The sequence below is a fragment of the Gopherus evgoodei genome, chromosome 8 (assembly GCF_007399415.2).
Source record: "Gopherus evgoodei ecotype Sinaloan lineage chromosome 8, rGopEvg1_v1.p, whole genome shotgun sequence".
In the NCBI taxonomy this organism is placed as follows: Eukaryota; Metazoa; Chordata; order Testudines; family Testudinidae; genus Gopherus; species Gopherus evgoodei.
Genome location: NC_044329.1, coordinates 88,098,787 through 88,119,228, shown reverse-complemented (window position 1 = coordinate 88,119,228; position 20,442 = coordinate 88,098,787). Strand labels below are relative to the sequence as shown.

Below are 20,442 nucleotides of genomic sequence, written 5' to 3'. Positions count from 1 at the left end.
AACCTTAATAACATTTTGAATATAGTACATTGAAATACTAAATTAGCAACTCAAATTACTTTGTCCATTCTATTTCATAGCTAGAATTGCAATATTCCTGCTCAAGGTCCACATTTTATATTCTACAATAATAGCATTCATTTAAAAAAGCCTCAGCTTCCTGATACTGTGACATAAATCTGTCTAGCCTGATAGTTTCAGTTTTCAAGTGTAGTCAGTTTCCGTGGACTGAATGACCTTGCATTCTCATAGAAAAGGCTACTACTAAAAAATCCCAAGAAGCCCCTTCTCATCGCTAAGGAGTGAAAGCAATTCCTGCACGACTCCATACATGGGGAACAGCTACAAAGAAGGTTGTTGGTAATGACTGAAAATCCTCTCAAACAACAGGTATCCTTGGGCACTCCCTCCCTTTTCAATGTTGCCTAGAAACAGGTGGTGCTGCGGATAGCATGTCTCTGTATATTAAGTGTAAAAATATTTTTATTCATCTCATACCAACACTATTTTATTTCCTTGCTTGAATCCTTTCTTCAAAAATTGCCTGGAGCTGGCCCGAATGCTGCTGCAATTTTTCTCTGCAGCTACAGCCTCAGTACACTGCCTATTGATCTACCAATGTTATCGTTCCACATCTCTGGCTTTTCTTCCTTCAAAAGGACAAACTCCTGAAGGACTAATTCTTAAGTGACTGGGAAACTTTGCTGCTATTAACAGAGATTAATTTCACCCTTAAGATTTAATACCCCAGCACCCCAAAAGAGATTAGATTCCAAAACGGGTTTCATAAACCACTGCAGATAGCTGTAGTCATTTTTTTTTTTACAGTGAGTTTTATTGTGTTGTCTGTAAATTTCTAAGACAAAATCCTGCATTATGATATTACATATTTCCATAATTATTTTTTCCTGTACATCTATCACTCTGAAAAGGAACAGGAAAGTTTCCTTTTTTCTAAGAAAATCCACTTCCTGCTAGTTTTTAAAAAATGCTCACAGTAAATTGAATATAGTAAAACCTCAGAGTTACAGAAACCTTGGAAATGGAGATTGTTTGTAACTTCGAAATGTTCGTAATTCTGAACAGCATCTTCACCTCCTACCTGCAAGTGGCTGCCCCGTGCATGGGGATTGTGACAGGCAGCTGGTTCTAGCCCCCTGGCTGCAAGGGTGATGAGTGAGGCACCCTGGAGCACTGCGGCATCAGTGGGTGTGCCGTGCAGGCTGTGGCCCTTTAAAACTGAGCTGCTCCTCCAGTGCGCAGCATGCTGGCAGCAGTTCAGGCTAACAGTCCAGGCCAGGCACTGGCTGCAAGAGCAGCAGCTCCCACTCCAGCAGTGGCAGCTTCCTTGCAGCATAAGCAGCTCGGGCTGTGACAGCTTCTTTCCCAGGCTCAGACTGAGCTTGCAAGTTTGTCTTCCTTCTGACCAAGGGGAAGGAGTGAAAACAGCACCCACGGCTCACAGGAAAGCAGCACAGACTGCAGCACTACTCCTACTTTGCCTGCTCAGGCTGCCTTGAGCTGGCAGTGGGGGGCTCACAGCTGTGCCTGTGAATCTCAGCGTCTTCACCTCCTAGCTATAAGTGGCTGCCCTGCGGGTGGGGACAGCCAGTCCAGATGTGCCTACCTTTAAGATACGATACAGGCACAGTACAGTATTTGTGGGGGGATTTGGGGTCTCTGCTGCTGCCTGATTGCTTACTTCCAGTTCCACATGGTGTCCTGCTGACCAGTCAAGTTTGTAACTCTGGTGTTCATATCTTTGAGGTTTTACTGTAACAAAAGATCACTGGTATACCTTACCTTGAAGCCCACATGCTGCACAAATCCACTTTCTGCATGCATCTGCTGGAGTTTTTGCTTCTTCAACTTTTTTAACTCTAGCAATTCTTTGTATTCAGGTAACTCTCGATATGATAGCGGGATACTTTCCTCATCCTGTCCAAAAAAGAAAACCCTTTGCATTGAGGATATCATTTCTGAGAAGATCTAGCTTCTTTCAATATAAAATTGTGATCAGATTTCTTTCAGAAAAATATTGATAGAATAAACTACATAAGAGAGGTACAAGAATTATTTGGGGAAAGACATCTATTGTTAATTTATATTTTTAGTACCATTGTTTGTATTAAACCAACAGTGTGCTACAGTACGTATCTTCTAATAAGGATGATAGCTTACAGATGAGTTAGATTTTTAATTCCATTTAAGAAATGTACTTTAATTTGTACATAATATATCTGTGCACATGTTGAGTGGAAACCGACACGTGGAGGAAAAAAAGCTAGTTTCTGTCAATACAAAGCTAGGTTATTTTATGAGCAAATATCTAGTAATAGATTAAGAAACTGAGCATTAAAATTTAGCATAAACTATATCAAATTAATAAGACCTTGTTCTCTTTAACATTGTTCTACAGAGGAGTGATAGTTTTTTCCAGTGACTGCTCAAGTGCCTTAACTAGCTGAGAAAGTGGGCCAAAAATGATAGATCCCTAAAGATTTATGTGTTTAGGGTTTTTGGACAATGTCACATTTAAATATACCGATGAGCTAAGGCAGGCATCAAATTTTCACTGAACATTTTTCATTGAATGTCAGTTTTAAACTCCTGACGTCCTGATTCCTGGTTCACCAGAGTGTAGGAGTGGTAAAGAGGCTTCGTTCTATGCCACTGGAAATATGAAGTTCCAGAGAAATGACCCCATATGTGCATACACCCCTATTTTCCTTTTTCTCCAGCACCTCTTAGTCCACGGCACATACACATGCACACACACATGCACACACCCTAGCTTTCCTCTCCTTTTTTACCCTCTCTGTGGAATAGACAAGGTACAACAAGTAGCTTTTGAAAATGAATATTTAAGATCAATGGTCATTTTTGCCATTATTTTTCATACCTGAACGTTTATGTGCCACCAAAAACTGTTGCATAAAGACATCTTAAGAGAACCCCATGAAAAACCACTTGCTCTCTCGTTTTAAAATAGCGACCATCTCCCATTTTTCTTAGTGAGAGTGCCAACCTATCTCAGAGAAGATGGTGCCCACCAAACTGTCAGAAAACACAGACAGTTCCACTGAGGTCTCTCTCTCAAAAATGTCCACCTAACTGAGGGTAGCTATAGCTTCAGAGCCCCTGACAGCAATGGGAGATGGCAGCTTTTTTCACAGAGGACAGTTCGTTGAATTCTCTGTATTAAAATATTTTTTAGCTCCTACTGAAGGAGAAACATTCAGTTACATTGCTGCTGCTCCTGGCTGGGGCGGGGGTATCCCCACTGCTCCCATGCACTGTGGGTGACAGCAGGGATCCCTGGAGCTCCCAACCAGTGGGAGGTGTGGGGATGCCAAGAGCTCTGGGCCACAGCAGCTTAGAGCCGCCAGAGGAGGGCGACCCTGGAGCTCCCAGCCCCCCTGTAGCCAGCTGCCCAGGCTACACATTTTGTCATGGGTATTTTTAGTAAAAGTCAAGGACAGGTCACGGGCTTCCATGAATTTTTCATTATTGCTTGTGACCTGTCCGTGACTTTCACTAAAATCATCCATGACAAAAACTTAGCCTTAATAATGGGATCTTTCTCGTAATGGAGCTCACCTGTCTCTTTCTACATTACTGCCAACAAGAAAAATAGCCATCTGAAATGCTGCACTAGTGAAGAAAGAAAAGGGGAAGCCACACTTCCTAAAATAGGACCAAGTCAAGCATTACCATTGCAAAAACTAAAACCAAAAGCTACTAGTAGCAAAATTGAAAACAAATACTGGTGTTGAAATACAGGCTCCCTAAACCTACTATAATTGTGGCATCATGGGGTGAAATGTAAGCAGTTTTGGCAAAATAAATAAATAATCTAGATGTAGAATGTAGTATAAAAAAATTGCGCACACAGAAGAAAAGTACAATTGATTCCAGATAAATTTGCTAAGATAAAGAGAGGCAAATGCTAACATTTAATTTTTTAAATTAAATTAAATTAATTAATTTTAAAAAAATACTTGTTTCACCTCTTATAAGATTCATATGGAAAAACAGTAAGTTATCAGATATTCTGGTAGGGGATGGGGGAAAGATGTCCCAGACAGCTCAGAAATTAAGTCACAAGGAGAATACAGAGCATGTCTGGAGACAAGAGATGTGGCTGGGACTGAACGATGGATCCAGGAGTATCTAACAATTTAAGATGAAGAAAATGCAGTACATGTCACAAAGTCACTGAGAAAAACTGAACTGATCTGTACCGGACCATCTCATTACCTTTTGTTATGCTGTGAGGCTTGCGACTGATAAGCCCCCACCCCCCCTTCCGTTCTCACAAAGATAAATTCAGCAGGCCAGATCCTTCTGTCCTGACTTCAGCGGAGTTATGCTGATTTTACACAAGCAGAGAATCTAGCCCATCAACTTCAGCAGTAGGATTTATTCCCTACATACAATACTGTACACGGAAGTATGAAAAGATGTTTATATTATAAGCCCACAAACCTAGTCCACTGATTACATAGTGACACTTCTGTCTGGGGTGTCTGTGTGGACCTCTGCATCAATATATATATTATATATAGCATGGGATGCAATTATACCAAAGAATGATGAAAGGATTTAGTCCTTTTGGTGCAACACTTTAAGCAGAAATAAGTCTACACACTTTATATGGTGTTCAGAATAATTCAGACTGAACCGTTTTTGAAGATTTGAATGTGCAATTACAAGTTTTCGGAAGTGTCTAATTCTTCCACGGTATCAAAAAAAATTTTGTTTTCCTTTTTTGGTTTGGACTTTCCCTGAATTTTCTGTACTTGACTCTTCACATCAAAGACGTGCCAGAATTGAATCTCCTGCTCCTCCTGGTTTATGCAACTGAATTCACAACAGTTTAATATATACATGACAATGTTTAAGTAAGGACACTTTTTCCTTACTTCCTTTTTCCTTCCAAATATCATTACTTAAACAGTCAAGAAACACTGTGAGACATTTTGCAATTTTGTGTTTAAACAACATACCGATACTTCCTCCTCTGCTGCAGCATCCATATGGCTCTGAAAACTGGATCTGTCATCATCCTCATCCATATAAACTGGAGGTTCATGGGATGTCATGAAAGTGGAAGGTTTGAAGAGATGTTTATTTAGGGGGTGCTGTCGCCTGCTTGATGACTGTAGTAGAAAAATGACACAATGTTCAGATCAGATTCCTCAGAATCTACTTTTTGTAGTAAGAAATTCCTACCAATAGACCCTGTAGACAAAATGTTTATAATTTTTATATGTGATCTCTTATCTTTCCTACCAGGGGTGACTCTAGGTATTTTGCCGCCCCAAGGACGGCAGGCAGGCTGCCTTCAGCGGCACGCCTGTGGGAAGTCCCCCGAAGCCACGGGACCAGCAGACCCTCCGCAGGCATTCCACCAAAGCCGCAGGACCAGCGGACCCTCTGCAGGCATGCCACCGAAGCCGCAAGACCAGCGGGACCCTCTGCAGGCATGCCGCCGAAGGCAGCCTGCCTACCGCTCTCACGGTGACCGGCAGAGCACCCCCTCATGGCTTGCCGCCCCAGGCACGCGCTTGGCGTGCTGGTGCCTGGAGCCGCCCGTTTCCCACAAATTTTCACACAGCATCTACTTCTGAGCCTAGTTCAAGTGTTCTGGGATCATTCATTTGAGAGATTAATACATTATGCCTTGGAGATTATTTATGTATGGAACAGATAATAGAAAACACTGTGACACACTCCTATTTTAGATAAACTCTTAGTAATAAACAGTCCCTGCCCTGAACAGCTTACAATTTAAATAAATAAGATAGACAAAAGAAAAAGAGAGGAAGCAGAATTATCCCCATTTTACAGATTAGGCTCTGTAGCACAAAGAGATGAAGTGATAAGGTCACACAGAAACACTGTGGCAGAGTAAAAAATTGAAAAGAGGCAGTTTTGGCCTATTGGCAAGCGCATAGGCCTTGAGGTCAAGAAACCTGTGTTCTATTCCTGGCTCTGTTGGCTTTCCCCCAACCCTTAGTTTAAAAAAATCCTCAACAATCTTTTTAATTTTATATGCCAGCATTCTGGTTCCATTTTGGTATTGGTGGAGCCCATCCTTACTGTATAGGTTCCTCTTTCCTAAAAGGTTCCCTAGTGCCTAATAAATCTAAAATCCTCTTCCCCACACCATCGTCTCATCCACACATTGAGACCCTGCAGTTCTGCCTGTCTTTCTGGTCCTACATATGGAACAGGAAGCGTTTCAGAGAATCTTACTGTAAAGGTCCTGGACTTTAACCTCTTTCCTAGCAGCATAAATTTGGCCTCCAGGACTGGTCTCCTACCCTTCCCTATGTCATTAGTACCTACATGTATCATGATTACCAGCTCCTACCCAGCACTGAACATAAGTCTGTCTAGATGAGGGGTTTTCACAAAAATTTTTTTGTTGGCCTCAGAATGCAGCCACCATCTCTTGCTGGTGGGCCACTCTGACAAGCTGTCCTCAAATACTTACGGTAATTAACTTCAGGAAAAACAAATAAATATGCACATATACATGTCCACGTCATTGTAATTTATGTAGGATTATTTTTCCAGACTCAATAATAAAAATAACGTGCAGTTGTCTCTATTCTTTACTGGTCCCAAACAGAACAGAAGCACAAATAAGATGCTTTGTACATTGTCTATTTTCTTATGTCTTTTGCTTTTTTGGTTGCCCCCCCCCCTTTTTTTTTTTTATTTTAAAGATGTGCACTAGAGGGGGGAGTGACGTTGAGGCCAGAGTTTGCGACTGTATGGCTGGGGAACAGATCCTGAAGCCCTGTGACTGGAGACCTCCACCCTCCACCCAAGGCTGAAGCCTGACCCCGCCAGCCCTGGGAAGGTGGAGAACTCACTGGCTGCCTGCTCCTCCAGCTCTTGTGTCTCCAGAGGTGGGCAGGGCCCAACTACTGCTGACTCCCCCCACCAGTCACCGCCCAGGAGGCGGTGGCCACAAGAAGAGTCCCTGGTGGCCACGTGCGGCCACATTTGAGAAACTATTCTAAGACGACAACTATATTAGCAGATAGAGTTCAATTCCCCCATCTGCAGTAAAACTTCATTTTCCCCCCTTCAATGATAACATTTTTTATTGGTTACAAGCGTTAAGAGCGTAGAGAACCCATACCCCTGCAGGACAGCAGGCTGGAGTGAACCTGGGAACAATGCACTGTAACAGTGTGAATCTAGTGTTCAGAGCTAGGATCTGAATACTACCGTGAAAACAGACATAAATATATGTTTCATGTATTTTAGAAAAGCAGCATGGTAGGGTTTCCATTATAAATATCACAATTTTATATGTTAATATAAAATTCAACATCAGTTCCGTTTTCAGCCCTGGTATAATACTTGATATTTAAAGGAGTAGTACAATGCTAAGTACCTTAGACAATCTCTGTCAATTTGGGAAAAAATTTCAATAAATATTTTTAAAAGAATTACAAAACTACCCATGAAGAAATTAATATTATAGTTACACTGCGGATGCAATGGGCCACAGTCTGCTCACATTTAGTAGTACTGTTTTGTGCTCACGCTCAACCATTGTTTTCTATTAAAAGCTAAACTGAAGGGAAAAAAATCCACCTCCTTTGTCCTCAAGCACAGTAATTAGATATGAATGGACAAAAGAATGCTGATTTTTAAGTTTTCAAAGTGGCAGTAACGTTAGCTTCCTCTGAAAGATTGTTTGCACAAATAACGTTCTTAATTATGGATCTGACACTGTTAAGACATATATGTGCTTATCTTTATACACTGACGCCATATGCATAAATCTTTACAGGATTCTGGCCTACAATTGCAAATACACGTTTTAGAAAAGTTATCTGGTGTGAATATATTTTGTGGACATTACTGCACCCATCTTTGAAAATTTGGAAGACCCTGAAGTCTTCCTGGACATTCTATAACAGATTTAAAAGTAGCCATACTTGAACAAAAAAAACTTCAGAAAACAGATTTCAAAGAGAAACTGCAGAACTAAAATTCACTTACAAATTTAACACCATTAATTTGGGTTTGAATAGGGACTGGTATCAGAGGAGTAGCCGTGTTAGTCTGGATCTGTAAAAGCAGCAAAGAATCCTGTGGCACCTTATAGACTAACAGATGTTTTGGAGCATGCAAGTAGTGGAAATTTCCAGGGGCAGGTATATATATGCAAGCAAGACGCAAGCTAGAGATAACGAGGTTAGTTCAATCAGGGAGGCAGAAATAAGTCTACACATTTAGTTCAATCAGGGAGGATGACTGAACTAATCTCATTATCTCTAGCTTGCTTCTTGCTTGCATATTATATATATATATATACATATACATATATACATATATACATATACATATACATATACATATATACATATACATATACATATATACATATACATATATACATATACATATACACACACACACCTGCCCCTGGAAATTTCCACTACTTGCATCCAACGAAGTGGTTATTCACCCAGGAAGGCTCATGCTCCAAAACGTCTGTTAGTCTATAAGGTGCCACAGGATTCTTTGCTGCAATAGGGACTGGGAGAGGCTGGCTCACCAGAAAAGCAGCTTTGCCTCTCCTGGAATTGACACCTCCTCATCAATTAATGGGAGTGGACTACATCCACCCTGATCGTATTGGCCATGTCAACACTAGTTCTCCACTTGTGAGGTAACTCCCTTCTCTTTGTGTGTCAGTACATAAAGCCTGCATTTGTAATTTTCACTCCATGCATCTGAAGAAGCGGGTTAGTCTTTAAGGTGCCACAGGACTCCTTGTTGTTTTGTCAATATCCTATAACTATCATAACAGCATATGAGTGCCACATAAAATTATATCAATCCATAGTATCTCTTCCACCTTGTCTCTCTAATATCTTTTACTGAACCAACTTCTGTTGGTGAGAGAGACAAGCTTTCAAGCTTACACAGAGCTCATCCTCAGGTCTGGGAAATGGGACATCTCTCACCAACAGAAGTTGGCCCAATAAGATATTGCCTCGCTCACCTTATCGCTCTAATATCCTGAGACTAACATGGTTACAACAACACTGCATACATCAATCCATATGACTATTTTAAATATATATTTGAGTTTCTCTTCCCAGTACCAGGAAGAATTCTCAGAAACATCACTGAATTTATCCTTCTATTCTTATTCTTTTCTCTACCATTCCAAGATCAACACTGCATTCAAGGGGACGGGATTGGGAGGGATGGGCATGGAGATTTGTTCACAAAGAGCTTACTAAGTAAAATGATACGTGATGTACAATAATTGTGGATGATCTTACATCTTAAAGAAGTTGCAGGCCTGAGAAAAACATTCAGTTTCAGTGTTAACTCTATGGCTGTGGTAGTTTAAATATACTCATTTTTGTGAAAACTCATCGTCTATGTTTTTTAATTTTTATGGATTTAAAGTTTTGTTCTTCTCTGAAAGGTGACTGTGAAAATGCCATTGCTGGGATTCTATATTTTTTGTCTTCAATGACTCAAATATGCTCAGTATATGTGTGCATGTGCTGTGGGGGGGAAAGAGAGTAAACAAACCTGCCAGCTCTACAAACTCAAATGTGCGCTTCTGGCTGGCACTTCATCACCAATAAAGACGCTACAACAGGAACTTACTGACTTAGAACAACTGTTGATGTGCAAACCAGAATAGAATCCAGCTTGCTCTCTGGTTCTAACAGCAGTAAAAAGTACCTCTGTCAATGAAATAATAGATACATATAACTTGGGATGAGAAGTCTATTTAATAAAAAGGTTCCATTCCACACTTTAAAGTAGGATCCTTAGCATTTTCAAAACTAATTTGCATGTAAAATTCATGTCTTCTGCTAGAATGTAGTCCTACCTTTTTGGAGTATAAATATAAGTTTGGAGTTCTGCCTGGTACCGGAATCCCAGCTTTAGTCAGTTTTATGAAATACTTTTGCACCCTGCTGGCAACCTAAAAGAAATAAGATAAGTTAATTAAGTGTTAGATGAATAAATAAATACGGTGTGACTTTTAAATAAGGATTTAAATACCCACTAAAAAGCTAATGTTTGCCTGAAGTGATTAAAGAAAAATACAAACATTCTAAACTTTATGTAATATTTATAAAAGGCAAATGACTAGGTTCTTCTGCAAAGAGTAAAAGAAAAAATTGGGGGTTGAGCATAGCGGTTAAATTTTTTATTCTGAAATTGCATCAAAGATAATGTATGTGATCAGACACAGTGTCTCAGAACATAGACATATTTGCCCATTCTACAGTGTGGAAGAAGAAACTGTCCCTCATACTGTCTCTTTCTGCTGGAAAGACAACAGTAGTATTATGCATTCACAGTAACTCACAATAGGAGTTTAAAGTAAATGAATCTGTCAGCAACTGGTGTTGCTGTATTTTAAAAATAATGTCACAGGGCCAGGGCTGGATTAAGACAGGGGCTTTAGGGGCTGCAGCTGGCGGCTCAGAGGGTGCCCCGCAAAAATAAATCACAGGCAGCGACCTCCAGGCTGCTAAAAGGGACACTCAGGCTGCCTTCCTGTGCTGGCCCAACGCCGTTCCCGGAAGAGGCTGGCCCCTGGCGGGAGGGTGTGGTGTGTGTCTGTGTATGAATGAGGCAGCTCTGTGTGCTCTCCCCGCCCCAGCACCATCCCTGCAGTTCCCTTGGCCAGTGGGAGCTGCGAGGGTGGTACTTGCAGGCGCAGGTAGCACAAAGAGACACAATGTCCCTCTCCCCCCAGGGGCATGCAGAGACATGCCAGCAGCCGGCCGCTTCTGGGAGTGGCGTGGGGCTATGGCAGGCAGGCAGGCAGCCTGCCTGAGTCCTGCTGCACTGCTGGCTGGGAGCCACCTGTGATAAGTGCCTCCCAGCTGGAGCCTGCACCTCACACCCCCTCCTGTGCCCCAATGCCCCTTCTCAGCCCGGAGCCCCCTCCTGCACCAAACTCCCTCCCAGAGCCCACACCCCTCACCCTCTCCTGCACCCCAACACTCTGCACTAGTCCAGAGCCCCTCCTGCACCAAACTCCCTTCCAGGAAAAAGACTTGTATACAGGGGCCCCACAAAGCCTAATAGTCCCAAGCCAACAGGAGAGTTAATCCAGTCCTGCACAGGGCCGCTGTCAAAGTCTAATAAACAACAATTAGACCTGACAGCTTAATCAAGGTTTGTGAGCATTTATTAAAAATTAATACAATTTCACATTTAAGAGTCCTAACAAGAAGCCCTAGGTTTGTTATGGTCAGATACCCTAGTAGAGATGTTAGTAGTGCTGCAGACCTTTCTTTGGATGATTGATTAAATTTTTCATCAGAATATTAAGGTTGCCTCTGAGGACTTGGCAACTTTCCTGAATTTTTTTAATCCACTATGAGTTTTTTAAAATCTCCAAATGGAATGTGGGCAACTCCACTTTGTATCTATTTCAACATCCTCAGGATGCAGCAATTGATGTCAGTAGTCCCAGGGCATAGCCACTAACGTAGGGTTTCTCAAACAGAGGTTGCAGGGGGGGCAAGTAAACAATCCAGCCCGGACCGCCAGGGGCTTTCCCTACAGAAGCGGCGACCTCTGTTTGAGGAACCCTGCAGTAACGCAAGCAAAGAATTTGTTGGTGAGGTTTCTTCCCCCAGAAGCAATCAATTCTTTCCCAACCAAAATACATTTTACAGTTTTAAAAAATCCTTGTCTCTTTATGAATTGACATGACTTTTGCATAAGAATTCCATTACTGAAGAAACTATGCAAAAGACCACCTGACAGCTTCCCCCTCTAGTATTCCAGGAATGTCTAGAGAACAAAAAGAGAGATGGTTACTTATGTAAGAGAATTCCCCATTACTTGTTTCGCAGTTCGATTTCCCAGTTCATCAGCTATCTTCTGCCACCGTCGTGATTCTACTTCCTCTGGTGGGTACTTCAGGAGTAATTGTTCAAGTTTTTTCTAAACCAAGCACAAGACAAGATCACAAACATTAATACACCTTATCTAGAAGGGGCATGGCTTGTCACTAAAAAAAAAATAAATAAAAATAAAAATCTAATTGGTGCAAAACATGAATACATACATACACTTTATCTTTGACTCCAAAGCGTTATGCGTTTTAAAAGTTACTATAAAATTTGAGTTTATTTTTGTGAACATCACTGTATGGTTACAAAATGGTCTACGAGCTAGCTAGGGTTTCCCATTACCTGTTCTTCTACAGTCCACAGCTGGTTAAAAGTTTCGGGTTTGGTCTCATCGCAAAGTCGCCCTCTTATCATCTGCTTAAATACAGTATATAACATGGAATAGGACTTTAGAAAAAAAGTTAGGATAACTTGACTTTAACCCTTTTTCCACCCAAGTAAAAGAAAAACATACATGAAAACATTATTTTGGTAGAGGACAGAAAAAGGTTATCTGACTTGGTCACAAGAAAAGATGACACCACCAAGTGTTTTGATGACTGATTTTTGAACATTTGGAAACCAAGGCATTAAATTTATTATCACAATTTTAACACTACCAACATAATCTAGTATTAATAAGTAATCCATCTGAAAGTTAATATTTTGTAAAATTTTGCCTACTTTCTTTTTTATAACATTTACCTGTGGGCGGCTGTTGGTAGAACCTTCTGGGCCATCACTTAAAGGCAACACCGAGTATGAAATGGACTCTCCATCCTTCTTGGGATCCAAAGGGCTTTTTGGTCTTGCAGGCAAACCTACCACAAGCAACATAAAGAAATAGTTATTAAACCAACACAGCAGGTTATTTTTTTCCTGTAATATACACTTAGTTTTCCACTTACCTTTATCAAAAATCAGCTTCGCTCTCCTACTGTTACGTTTCCGGTTTTTGAACTCTCTCTCAAAGTTTCCAAGGCTGGTGGTATATTGGTCCCAGGCAATCTCAGGCAACTGGACAACTCTTTGAGGATATGGAAGCCCTATATCAACCTGAAAGAATCAAAATGAGAAGCAATACTTAATGCAGTCACTGAGCATCCAAATGAAAGGATATGGAACCACAGAAATCCTGGATCTGTTTTTAGCTATCAGCAGGACTCAAAGTCTGTATATTTAAGTGCCATGCAGCGCATATTCTTTATACGGGGGAAAGCATTTTCAAAGAGCGATACACAGCAGGGCATATAAAATATGCAGCGGCACGGTCAATGATGGTTTATTGGACTTAGAGTTTAAAAATTACATTGAATAGTTGCAGCCAAGTATTTCTGATTTTCATATCCTGTTACTATCTTCATTGATTTGTTAACTATGAAAAAAACCATACTGTATACGCAGACCTGTACTCCTGCAAACATAGCAGACTAACGAGAACTAAAGGAATACAGTTACCAGAACTGATTAATCACATCCACATGTAAACTTAAATGCTTACTATGATAGACATGACTGCACCTTATCCAGTGTTTTTACTGTTATATTGATTTCGTTGCCTTCTGCCCATAATACAATTGCTGGCAATGCTCAACATACACACTCACACCCATACCCCCCATTTGGCAGAATTTCTTTGGCCAAGATGGGAAAATACATGAAATGCTCTGCAACAGGCATTAATGTTTTCCAAGGACTGGCTGATATGGTTGCCAGAGCACAGTGCTTCGATGCCAGATGAATTGATTTCTAAACAAGTTATAGTTGTGATTCAACACTCACAGAAATCAATGGAAAGACAACCATTGACTTCAATGGCCTCTGGATCAGTTTATACTAGCTTATGGAAAGGGAATCTCCCAGAACCAACATCTCTCCTTCATTGAGAGATATGCCGCTATCATAGCACAAGTCAGTCATTGCTTTCATTTAAAAAAGAAACTATTAAGACTTTTAAAAATTTGTTTTCTCTGTTACTGTTGTTATAACTTCTTTTTAAACGTTTGAAAATGAAATCTGATTCTTTACTGAAATTCACCCTCCTCCACACATGTACACTAGCTTGATATAATCACTGGCACTCTCCTGGTTTGAGGTATGCCTTTATAGGTCATTTTGCTTTCACTTTATGAACTACATTTCCTGCTCACAATCTCCATTTAAAAGTACACTAACCTGAAACTAAACTCAAAGCATTTAAGTCTCTTTGGTGACAAAGGCTATGATTTCTTGATATCATTCCCTACCGCAAAATGCTTTCTTTCTAATCATAGAAAGCCCATATGCACTGAAAGCTTGAAGACAAGATGAGTTTTATACTCCTACAAAAAAGAGTCCTTAACAAATTTTTCAAAATTATCTGTATTTTATAGGTTTAACCAACCATCAAACCTGAACAGAAGGCAGTTTTCCTTCACTACAGAAGTAATTTAAACCTTCTAATATTTACACAGGTATATATAAAATACACTAGTTTTTAATAGGTGATGAGTTAATTGTTATAAAAAAAATTTTCGTAAAACTTAAGAAATGCCTATTGTATACCTTCTTTTGGAGTCTTTCCACAAATCCAATGGGATTTTTCAGTGCTTCTCTCTGGTGTTTGCCTAAACTTTCAAGGTCTTGAACTGCTTGAGTACGTTGAGCCTCGAGTACAGCAATCGTCTGTAACAGTCTCTGATAACTACAGAGACAAAGGGAAACATCTCACTAAAGTTTTCTAGCAAAAACAACAACAAAAAATCTAAATGCCAGCCATGATTATCTACTAAGAAGAGGTCAGGAGGTCTTGCACACTTATCTGTAACAGTTTAGCAAAGCATTTTACTGAAACAAAAGTGGTCTTGACTGATATTTAAGTAGATAAATACAAAGCACACCAATAAAACAGAAAATTCAGGCATTCCTTTAATATTAAATCCTTATTCTAGCCATTCGCCAATAAAAATGGCAACAAATCACAGTTACATATGGCAAGCTCCTGAGCTTCCCAATAGCTACATATGACAACCAGAATTGCTCACAAGAGTAAAAACACAGGGTATATCTTCACTACCGGCCATATCGGCGGGTAGCAATCGATTTCTCGGGGATTGATATATCGCATCTCATCTAGACTCTGAACTAGATCGCATCTCATCCGGTCGACTCTCATCCGCATCTCATCCGGTCGACTCTGGAACTCCACCAAAGCAAACGGTGGTAGTGGAGTCGACATGGGGAGCCATGGACGTCGATTCCGCACCGTGAGGACGGTAGGTAACTCGATCTAAGATACACAACTTCAGCTATATGAATAGCGTAGCTGAAGTCGAAGTATCTTAGATTGATCCCCCCCCCTCCCCCCCCGGGAGCATAATCCAGCCCAAAGACAAAAGTCATGACTTTTTATTTCCTACTTCAAAATAACTTCCCTCCACCTCACCCCACTCCATGACAAATGGTTTCATTATTAAGTGTAACTTGTTTCTCTATCACAAGCAGAGAAGAATGTTTGAGATATACTCATCTACAGAAACAGTGAATTTCACAGCAGCTTTAGATGAAAAGAACAGATAGAAGATAATGTTTTCACCCCACTACAGTGCAATTATTTACAAAGAACAACCAAGAGAGAACTAAACAGACTCAAAATGAACATATGCAAGAAAACACCTCATGTAAGAATAAACAAAGTCCAAACCAAAAATTAGACCCCTGCACATCTGTCAAGCTGTACTCAAAATCATACTGCTTTTCCAGAATGTAGAATTACTTAAGACAGAATCTATTAACATATTTCCCCACAAGCTGCCTTCCATAAGTCAACCTAGTGATGAAATTATGTTATTGTAATATGAACCTTTAAAAAATTCTGAAAATTACTCTTTAGTAGCTTTTTATTGACATTGTCATTTTTTAGAATATCCTAATAGGAGCTGGCTAATAAAATTTCTCTCTACTGACTTTGTCCTTTACACATTTACCAGGTTAGTTCCAGTTTTTCTAGGAAAGATAAAATTAACGGGCATCTCATTTACTGTTTCTGAAACAGAATACAAATATTGTAAACAATGCTTTAAGAATGTGTTAAATAACTAACAAAACAAATCCAGTAGGGGGGACTCACAACATTGTTTTCTGTTCCTGTAAAAACCTTGCCTGTTTTATTTCATTTAGGTTTCTGAGTTGTATAATGGTGGATGTATATACATACATCCAGTCCTGCAAACAAGTTTGAGTAACTTCTACACATAAATATTTCTGATATGTATACATGTAAATCATGTCTGTTACTCAAAACTGGGCCAACTAGTAAGCTTAGGGAGGACTAATGACCCACTACAGTTTGGCAGAAAGCAGCACCTTTATTATATTGATAGCTAAGCTCAAAAGGGGGTGTGTGTGTGTCACACTCACACTTGCATACTCACGCTCCCAGATCAGGCATGGAACTGGTGATGTCAAGATCCTTCAAGGTAAGTGTCCCACAGCACAGCGATGGATGGTATGATGAGGCACAATGGAATGCAACGCAGTGAACCACAGGGCGAAGGGCCTTCATGGGAGGTACAAGCTTGTGAGTGCACTGCTGAGCACATGGCCCCTTCGCCGTTTAAGGACCTGCTCCTCATAGCCTGCGACTAGAGATGACTTGGCTGCGTTTGGCTGGTCACATTCCACCTTGGCCAGTGTCCATGCATTGGGCGTGAGTGCTGCCTAATTAGAGTCCCAGACACTTTGTCAACCTGGGAGCTCTTCTGATCTTCCAGCTGTTTAAGCAGCCCATTCATCCCACAAGCATCCCAGGAGGGAGGGGTAGGGGAAAGCCACTGTGTGTGTGTGTGTGTGTGTGTGTGTGTGTGTGTGTGTGTGTGTGTGTGTGTGTGTGTGTGTGTGTGTGTGTGTGTGTGTGTGTGTGTGTGTGTGTGTGTGTGTAAAAACAGACTTTTTGAGCATACAGGTTATACATAGCATACTGATCACTGCTGCTCCTACAACGTCTACACTACAGCTATTACTGCTGCACAGCTATGGCACAGAACCTGTGCAACTCTGAGCAATGGAGCTATGCTGATCTAATTTTTGAGTGTAGACCAGGCTGTAAAATTATAATAATTTGATAGTCGTTTAAGCAAGGGGTTCCTAAACCTTTTGCAGGCACAACCCAATTTTAATGAAGTAAAGGTCCTGCTGGGACCCCAGACAGCATGGAGGATGCCACTTTGTAAAGCAAAATGTCATCCTCCATGCATCATGACCTCGCATGTACCACAAACGTGATGTCATGCTGCGTGGAGCAAAATGGCATCTGCATGCACTAGGGATTGCCACGCCCCCATCTGCAGATGGCACAAACCCATTTGGGAACTGCTGATTCAGGCCTAACAATGTGTCCTGACTTGAACTGAACAGATAGAAAACCTTAAAACAAAAATTATCATCTATTTCAACAAATTCCGTTTTTCTGTTGATCTTTTACTTAAAACAAGTTTAACACAATGAAGCATCAAGTACAAGTGTGAACAATCAGATCCAACTCCAACTAAAGTGAATGTGAGGGTATGTCTTCACTAGCAATGTTAAAGTGCTGCCACTGTGTAGAGCTCTCTCCCAGCGCTGTTAAAAATTACCCCCATGAGGGCCCAGCGCTGGTGGACTGTCTACAGTGCCGATTTACAGCACTGAAAAACTTGCTGCGCTCAGGGGGGTGTTTTTTCACATCCCTGAGCGAGAAAGTTGCAGCGCTGTAAAGTGGCAGTGTAGACCAGGCCTTAGTCTCTCCATTGGCTAGAATGGGAATTGGATCAGACCTTAAAGGCATAGATCAAAGCAGGGCCTTGATGTGCCAGGTACAAAACAGGAACCTCATGCCACCAGATCCTTGTGTTTGCTAATTTGAAAGTTACGAGTTTTTCAATGTTAAATGGTCCTCAAACCAGAAGGTAAATTTCCTTTTTTTTTTTAATTTAAAAAAAGAACAAAAATGCAGTAACTGAAAACAGAGAAAGATGACAAGAAACATAGGTTCAGGTGTGCAGCCTCTGCAAGAAAAAACACAGAGCTTGCTGAAAATAAGGCACATGTCTTCTACTGGGGGGTGGGGAAGGAGGCAAAGTGTTGACATTTGTCTGTATACACCTGCTGATATGCATCCTGAAAACCAAAATACTAATTAAACAAGCAATTAATAGGCATATATCACATCCCTGCAACAAAGCCCGATGCCAACTCTGTCCACAAATCTATTCAAGGGATACCATCATAGGACCTAATCACATCAGCCACACCATCAGCGGCTCATTCACCTGAACATCTACCAATGTGATATATGCTGTCATGGGTCAGCAATGCCCCTCTGCCATATACATTGGTCAAACCGTACAGTCCCTATGCAAAAGAATAAATGGACACAAATCTGACATCAGGAATCATAACATTCAAAAACCAGTAGGAGAACATTTCAACCTCTCTGGCCATTCAGTAACAGATTTAAAGGTGGCAATTTTGCAACAGAAAAGTTTCAAAAACAGACTCCAAGGAGAAACTGCTGAACTTGAATTGAAATGCAAACGAGATACTATCAAATTAGGTTTAAATAGAGACTGGGAATGGCTGAGCCATTACACACATTGAATCCATTTCCTCCATGTCAGGTATCTTGTCAAACTGTCTTAAATGATCATCACTACAAAAGTTTTTTCTCTCCTGCTGATAACAGTTCATCTTAATTAATTAGCCTCTTAGAGTTGGCTGGGCAACTCCCACCTTTTCATGTTCTCTGTATGTATACACATCTCCTCACTATATGTTCCATTCTTTGCATCTGATGAAGCGGGCTGTAGCCCATGAAAGCTTACGCTCAATTAAATTTGTTAGTCTCTAAGGTGCCACAAGTACTCCTGTTCTTTTAACCAGTACTAGTAATCCTTTGCTTTCATAACAAATACACACAACAAAAGTTTGCAGAACCAAGGTTAAAAATATACAGTTTTATTTACATAAGAGTTAAACTAAACTTCTGCCTTCTTATTTCTTAATAAAAACCTGGGGTATCTTAAACTGTTTTCCCCAGACTGTGTTTAAACAATTGCTTTTCAAAAAGAAGCCAAGACAAGACAATCACTAGGTTCAATTGCACTGTTTAATGTTCTAGGAAAAACAGTTATTTAAATGATTTTAAGTAGTGCATCATTTTTCACACGGATTAATCTTGTTCTAATATCAGTTTACAAGACAGGGCATGCACATATAAAACAGAAGGGTCATCAGCTTGTTATGGCCTTAATATACACAGTTGTGGGTGGGCGTAGAGGTAATTATGTTCCTGAAAAAAACAAGAAAATTCAGATCTGTGTAACTATTTCTCCCCATCTTGTGGTCTGATCAGCTGAGTAAGACACTATAGGAATTGCTAGTTCATTGGTTCACAAATTATCTCCCTTTGCTCTTGATAAAAATCAGAAACATAAGTATTCAGAAGTATTACATGTGATGTTTATCTGCAATTATTGTTGCTATATCCTCAGGCCAAACTCAGTTTGCTGAGCAAACTATTCAGATAAATAGATTTCCCAGTAATGTTTTTAGTTTCTGCTAAAGATATTTATTTCTATTTGGAGATTATAAAATTAATCAAGGGATAATGTCATATAATGTAGCCTCCAAATTTAAGTTTTGTGTAATTAAATGAAGAGATTCACAAAACAAGTACCTCATTACATTTCTGAAAATACAGAAACCAGCTTTTCATACGTATTTTTCTTATGGCCATGTTAATACATGAAAATCAGACCTGTGATTTAAAAAAATAAATACGTTTATAAGTCTCATGGTTGAAAAATGGGAAGCTTGAAAATGTGAACACTAAAAGTTCAAAAAGTAGGAGACAAAAAAAGAATAATTATTTTTTTAAATCATGTTTTTGGGAGCCTGGCTCAGGTTTTTTAATTTTTGTGGCTGGCAATTACAAGTGTTAGTGCTACAGGTCTCTTTTAAAAAAAAAAATAATAACTTTTTTATCCTGACAATACACCTACTGATAGCAGGTGTACTGAAATTGAAACCCCTACAGCTGTTTAAAGAAATCTAGACAGAATATAAATTAATATTTAAAACTGCATGCAACTCACAATGGAAGATCAGTACCTTTTCAGCACAAATACTCTAATAACATAGAAAAAGATTTCTCAAAATATTAACTTCCTTGGCAAGTGAACCTAATCTAAATCAACTGTATTATTTTCCTATAATTAAAAAGTGATTAAGTAAGCACTTTTATTCTTGGCCCAGTAGAGATTAAACGACTAAATCTAGAATGAGCATTATTAGATTAATAACGGATCTTAAAATTAAATATAAAATTACATTGTCACATCCTTTAGGCCTGAAATTAATTAAATTGTACTTTAAAAATAGCATCCTAATAAAAAAAATGTAATCCTTGTTCTGATAGTGCTTTATTTCATATAATTAATGTCCTCCCCATCCCCTATGCTAAATAAATAGAATGGAAATTAAGAAGTGGAAATTGTCTTTTTTC

The 20,442-nt window shown here is 39.9% G+C and overlaps 1 protein-coding gene across 4 annotated transcripts in view; it reads right to left on the bottom strand.

Moving 5' to 3' along the window:
- Window positions 1-20,442, bottom strand: part of ZZZ3 (zinc finger ZZ-type containing 3) — a 109,169-nt gene that overhangs the window by 9,887 nt on the left and 78,840 nt on the right. For 2 of the 4 annotated variants that reach the window (XM_030571958.1, XM_030571957.1), the window contains exons 3-10: window positions 14,466-14,604; window positions 12,830-12,977; window positions 12,627-12,742; window positions 12,225-12,299; window positions 11,872-11,973; window positions 9,893-9,988; window positions 5,010-5,162; window positions 1,804-1,938 (exon numbers count right to left, since the gene is read on the bottom strand). In XM_030571958.1, coding sequence (XP_030427818.1) covers window positions 1,804-1,938; window positions 5,010-5,162; window positions 9,893-9,988; window positions 11,872-11,973; window positions 12,225-12,299; window positions 12,627-12,742; window positions 12,830-12,977; window positions 14,466-14,604 — 964 coding nt within the window. The remainder of the gene's footprint in view (window positions 1-1,803; window positions 1,939-5,009; window positions 5,163-9,892; window positions 9,989-11,871; window positions 11,974-12,224; window positions 12,300-12,626; window positions 12,743-12,829; window positions 12,978-14,465; window positions 14,605-20,442) is intronic. The other 2 variants (XM_030571959.1, XM_030571960.1) reach the window with 2 other exon arrangements.